The sequence below is a fragment of the Gadus morhua genome, chromosome 4 (assembly GCF_902167405.1).
Source record: "Gadus morhua chromosome 4, gadMor3.0, whole genome shotgun sequence".
NCBI classification, from domain to species: Eukaryota; Metazoa; Chordata; class Actinopteri; order Gadiformes; family Gadidae; genus Gadus; species Gadus morhua.
Genome location: NC_044051.1, coordinates 12,119,706 through 12,125,705, shown reverse-complemented (window position 1 = coordinate 12,125,705; position 6,000 = coordinate 12,119,706). Strand labels below are relative to the sequence as shown.

General features: G+C 52.6%; 1 protein-coding gene across 1 annotated transcript; it reads left to right on the top strand.

Moving 5' to 3' along the window:
• The first annotated feature begins 857 nt into the window (after positions 1-857).
• Positions 858-5,899, top strand: gdnfa (glial cell derived neurotrophic factor a). Its single transcript, XM_030354372.1, has 3 exons — positions 858-1,363; positions 2,297-2,542; positions 5,292-5,899. Exons 2-3 carry the CDS (start codon positions 2,323-2,325, stop codon positions 5,882-5,884), a joined length of 813 nt encoding a protein of 270 aa, XP_030210232.1. The 5' UTR covers positions 858-1,363; positions 2,297-2,322; the 3' UTR covers positions 5,885-5,899.
• Positions 5,900-6,000: the final 101 nt, after the last annotated feature.

The window sequence follows — 6,000 nt, the reverse complement described above, 5'->3', positions numbered from 1 at the left end:
AATAAAGATGCGGCTCGCGCGCGTCCTAATTTGAGACGGGTGTGTAACCACCAGACGGAACCCGACACCCCCCTCCCCTCCCCAACTCCCTCCCGTGCTGTACGCGCACGCTCCCACCCTCACCCCTCCCGCGCCTTACGCGAGGGATGGGTGCGCTAGAAAACATGCTTCACAACAGATCATCTCCCAAAGTCGCCTTCCGCATACTGACACCTAATCCGAGGACATCAGAAGTGTGACACAATCCTCAAGACATCTCCAAACTGCAACCCCTTCCAAACGGGGCGCCAAGGGTGCTTTAGAGGGACTCTGTTTGTGTGTGTGTGTGTGTGTGTGTGTGTGTGTGTGTGTGTGTGTGTGTGTGTGTGTGTGTGTGTGTGTGTGTGTGTGTGTGTGTGTGTGTGTGTGTGTGTGTGTGTGTGTGTGTGTAAGGCCCACTTGAGTGTTTTGTTTTTTTGCAGGGTCGAGAAAGAGGGGGCGGGGCTCCGAGACGTCAGCGCGCACTTGACTATAAATGCCGTCCGGCCGCCTCCTGCCCGCGCTATGGTGTTACGCGCAGAGCACAGTGGAACATCTGCAAAGCTGTCCAAAGTATAAGGACCCGCTCACGTGGAAACTACTATCATACTTTTTTTTGGGGGGGTCACATTTTGGTAACGGAAGAAAATGGAGAATAAAAACCTACGGTTGTTTTGGTTACGATATCCAGGTTATGTGAAATTTTGGCGATTATGAACATTTACGCGCGGCGCAGTTGACGTTGAGTCCAGTCAGTGGCCCCCTCCCCGCTGTGGATATAACGGACCTTTTTTGTTAAAGTTAAAGAGACGACACGCAAGTAGCTCACAGCCGCCCCCCCCCCCCCCCCCCTGAAAGAGTCGTTCCGTTTCTGTCGCCGTTTTTGGGGGTTTTCTTTTTTGCGCATCGCTGCGTGTGCGGTGGAGGACACACTGATGTCTTCATTTGACTTGTCGTCTGCGTTGGAGATGGTGGAGCTTCCTCGGGTTTCCAGCGTGGAAACGTAGCATCCAATTCATCGGCGACTGCGACCCGTTCCCCCAGAGCGTCTCGGCCACCTTTGGACTCCACGGTGCGCAGAGGACGCGTGGTGCGCTACCTTCCTCCTAGACGTGGTTTCTATGCGTTTCTGGAAACGATTCATGATTTTGTGAAGTGAATTCCAAATAATATCATCGGGCCTGACTGTTTGAAGAACTATCAACTGTCAACAACAACAACAACAACAACAACAAAACCATTGGTATAGTGGACTAAGCTTGGGACGTTAAATGTGGCTATACTTCCATTTGGATTTGACGAAAAGCCGCAAAGTGTTAGCAGGTCTGCATGGACCCTATTTAAGGTTAGTACGAAAGGCATTCGCAATGTTGGTGTATTAAGACATAACACATTGTAGTATATTCGCATTTATTTGCGATGGACTTAAGTGTCAACCTGATATTATATTAAGGAAGGCTTATCTTGCTTTAATTAAAATTATTTTTTTACATTGGGAAGTTAGTTTCAATAACTCCACTTTGCATGAAGGCGGTTAAACAATGTTTAATTCCAGTAGTTATGCATGCGGGAATGTTTGGCTTTGCTGCAGACTCAACATGGCATTAAGTATAGTCACGTAAGCATTGGGAATTACCATCTGGCCAACTCACTTGTATTTAGTCTATTGTTGCCAGTGCACTTTGGTGCTCTCTTTTTCCAACGAATGCTCCGCGTCAAGGCGCACCCTGAAACCGCCGTTTCTCCTTGCTGTAGCACAACTCCTCAAAAGCTCCTCAAACACATACAACGTGTGATACTTAACTACAACGAGACGCATTAGTTATCTAAATAGATTTACAAAAAGGGCACATTTTTTTTTGTTTTGTTTAAACATGTTCCCATAAACAACCGCGTTACGCATAGGTTGCGTCCTTGCTTGTTGGCATTTATTGAATAGTTCAGCTCTAAACCGAAATCCCAACCGCAACATGCCAGAAAAGAATGATGCAAAGTTAGCGCTTCACCTAATAACAGACTGTCCCAAACCACTGCGTGTTGTTGTAATACATCGTCTGCTAAGCCGGCTGGAGACTATAATGTTCAATTTGCATTGTTTACATTACGCAATCCAATTAGTTTCATCTTCTTTCCCTTTCTTCTAAAACCACTTGAAGATGTCTCCATCGTGTGTGTTTCTGCATTTTATTACCCCCCACCCCTTATTCTATTGTCTTGTTTATCTCCCTCTCAAACTGACCCATCACTCATCCTGCCCCTCTTCCCCTCTTTCTTGCAGATTCCTTTTTAGGAACCGAGTCTAAGATGAAGTTATGGGACGCGTTGGCAATGTGTTTGTTGCTCCTGAGCTCAGTCTCCGCGAGGCCCCTCTACCGAAACCTTCACCCAGCCAAGAAGCCCTATTTCCCCAGTAGCCACAGCGACTCCCTGGCCCCTTCCCTGGAGCAGGAGGACGAGGAGGAGGACAAACCGGAATTCCCCCCCAAAGACCGCCGCCTCCAGGGGATGTCCGTGGAGGAGCAGTGTAAGGCTACCGTCAGGGTCTTGTAGACATTGGCTTTGTGTTCCCCTGCATGGCGTGCTAGAGAGAGAGGGGGAGGGGGGGGGAGGGAGGCCGGTTTCAATTGTGTCAAATACAAGTGAAGCAGATCAGAGGGTATTGAGGTTCCTCATTGTTTGATAAAAACGCTCATCGTGACTGTTTGAGTGTCGTGGCTTTCTTGGAAGCTTTTCACGTTGCATTATGAAGATGAGCTCTTTATTGCATTGATGGGTCCACCGGGGGTCAGCGATAAGGGCCCCTCGCTCAAGACGGGGCCCTTATCGAGCGCTGAGCACCACAGTGCCGGAGGGCACGAGGCTCTCAGTCGTGTTTCAGGAGCCTTGAGACAGAGGGGGAGAGAGAGGGGGGAGAGAGCGGGAGAGGGAGAGGAGGGGAGAGAGAGAGAGAGAGGGAGAGCGGCACCTCCTGTCTGCGATGAAGAGCTCCCGTCGCATTGTTTATGTTAGCTCCCCTCGGCCTCCGTTGCCGTTGGAGACCCAGGATTCACTCGTGCCTCTCCTCCGTGCTCCAGATGGATGAATAAGCGTCTGGGTAGGGTGGGGGGGATGGGGGGAGTAGAATTGGTGGGGGGGGGGGGGGGGGGGGGGGTAAAGGGGGTGAAATTCTAACCAAGTTAGAAATTAGATGAGGCAATCTGAACCAGATGACTGGGATCTCCGAGTAGATTTGTGGAGGTGTGGGGGGGGGGGGGGGAGGGTGTGGGGGGGGGGGGGGGGGGGGCGGGGGGGGCCCTCCAGTGGTTTATGTTCAGTTTGAACCGCGGCAGGGCGAGGAATCCTCCTCTTTGTTGGACTCTGGCGTGACGCCGTGTCGGCGAGCCACCGCGCTCACGGACAGATAAGCAACGGGACAACTGTGTTCCCCGGCCTCGTACACCGCTCGCTTGGTGTCCTCCCTCCCCCCCCCCCCCCCCCCCCCCCCCCCCCCCCCCCCCCCCCCCCCCCCCCCCCCCCCCCCCCCCCCCCCCCCCCCCCCCCCCCCCCCCCCCCCCCCCCCCCCCCCCCCCCCCCCCCCCCCCCCCCCCCCCCCCCCCCCCCCCCCCCCCCCCCCCCCCCCCCCCCCCCCCCCCCTCCCAGTCCCCAACCCTTACTGTTCCTGTAACCTTAGACCATTAACTATGCACCGCGGTGTAAACAACACTGCCGCTCAATGGCTCCGTTGGTGTGTGTGTTTTTTCCTTGTGTTGCGCGGCGTGTCAACGGAAAGATACAGAGCCTGTTCTTCAGTTATAAACTATCCGCCGGCTAGAGTTTCTCCGGGGCCAAGGCGGGGAAGAACGTGCAGTGAACAGGAATATATTACCACTAAAATGGAAAGACGAGGATTGTTTTTTTTTCTTCGGTTTTTTGGCTTGCTGGTTATCAATATTGTTACAAAGCTATGGAGAATGTGAGTGACGGATGAAAGGGACATTGGTATTGTTTACAAAAAGATTGTATGATAGTGTCCTGTCATTAGAACAATCTGGTTACTGTGTGAGTAGTCATACTTTAGATTAATATCTAAAGTATGAAAGTCCAAATCAACATCTGAATTATGATGACAGACTAGCTTATATCTAGCTTTATATATTCATCCAAACACTTTAGCAATCAACAGACACTTGGCAAGAAGAAGTTGACGTTATAAATGTGCTATCTACCCCCAGAAGTTCTCCTTAAGCAGAGTAGGATAGCTGGATTACTGTGAGCAGCTATATCAACTAAAGCTATCGTACAAAAGCCATTCATATGACAGGAGAGAACGGGAGCGGTCCAAATCAAAGGGAAATGGGGGGGGGCAGTGTTGTCTACACAGATTAGCCCAGGTTCATTTGATACACTAGTATCAATATACAGGTGACACTGCCAGAAGGAGGGCGAGAGAGAGCTAGGGAGAGAGAGAGAGAGAGAGAGCGAGGAGCAGGGTTACAGATACCTACACCTGCCAGACACCACCACCTAAACTACTTGACACACTTTTGAAAGGACTAGATGCATAAATACGGTAACACACACGCAGGCATTCGAATGTACACGCACACATAAAAAATGGATCATGGGCCATTGATTTGCACGTGAGATTGCATTGCATGTGTGCATGAGGCATCGCATGCGAGCGCACACACACAGCGCATGCCACACACAAAAACCCACGGGCTCGGGTGCCCTTTGGTTACCTAATGACTGTTTTCCTTTCAGTCATTTTTCATTAGTACTTTGTGACGCTTGCAGCGATGGCTGATTGGTGCCAGGCCGTCCGTTCGGTGTTCAAAACGACGGACCAGGAGGGGAATTAGGCAGTAATTGAATCAGAGTGTAATGCAGGAGGATCAAAGACACCAGTGGGTCCTTAACGTTCCCACCACACCAGAGGACAGAGCGCTCAGGTTCAGGGCTCTCGGTCTGGAGAGCAGAGCGACTCCTCGATGTTTTCAATGCTCTTCGTTCTCCGATGTCTTTTGTACGATCGATCCAGTTGGGATCATAGAAGGAAACAACTATTGAAGACCCCGTTGAGGTATATGAACGACGGCCGTGGCTGGCTCACCCCTTTGACTAACGGATCTGGCGAGAGTGTAAATGCTCCACGAGTTTTGGCTTCTGCGACTTCCCGTACGCTCAATACTATTGGTATTGGCTCCCTTTCAGGATTTGCATAATAATCACGTCATGTTACGAAGTGTGTCATTGTTGCTCAATCTCTCTCCTCTTCCTCTTCCCTCTTCCAGACGACATCGCTGACCCTTACCCGGAGCAGTTCGATGACGTAATGGATTTTATCGAAGCCACCATCGGCCGACTCCGGCGGTCTTCCGAGTCGGGCGCGGAGATGCGGGGAAGGAGGGAGCGGCAGGCGAGACAGAGGGGAGCAGCAAACACAGGAGGAGAGAGAGGAGGAGATGGCTATGGAGGAGAAAGAGGAGGAGGAGGAGGACACAGGGACAAGAGGAAAGGTCGCGGGCGGAACGGGGGTCGCGGCGGGAAGGGCGGCCGCTCGGAGAAGCCCAAGGACAGCATCGCCGTGACGACGCGCGGCTGCCTGCTGAAGGAGGTGCACCTCAACGTCACGGACCTGGGGCTGGGCTACCGCACCAAAGAGGAGCTCATCTTCCGCTACTGCAGCGGGCCGTGCGTGGAGGCGGAGACCAACTACGATAAGATCCTCAACAACCTCACGCACAACAGGAAGCTGGACAAGGAGGCGCCGTCGCGGACCTGCTGCCGCCCCGTCGCCTTCGACGACGACCTGTCCTTCCTGGACGACGACGTGGTGTATCACACGCTCAAGAAGCACTCGGCGAGGAGGTGCGCCTGCGTCTGAAAGGGGGGGGGGGGGGGGGGGGGGGGCGTGCGGCGAGAGACTCACATCGCGAGAGACTGACATCGCGAGAGAGTCACATCGCGAGAGACTGACATCGCGAGAGAGTCACATCGCGA

What these genes read in the sequence shown, in the direction of transcription:
- gdnfa (XM_030354372.1), top strand. Translation starts at nt 2,323, where the DNA reads ATGAAGTTATGGGACGCGTTGGCAATGTGTTTGTTGCTCCTGAGCTCA. An exon ending in GATGTCCGTGGAGGAGCAGT is followed by an intron (nt 2,543 to 5,291) that starts GTAAGGCTACCG and finishes TCCCTCTTCCAG; the next exon opens with ACGACATCGCTGACCCTTAC.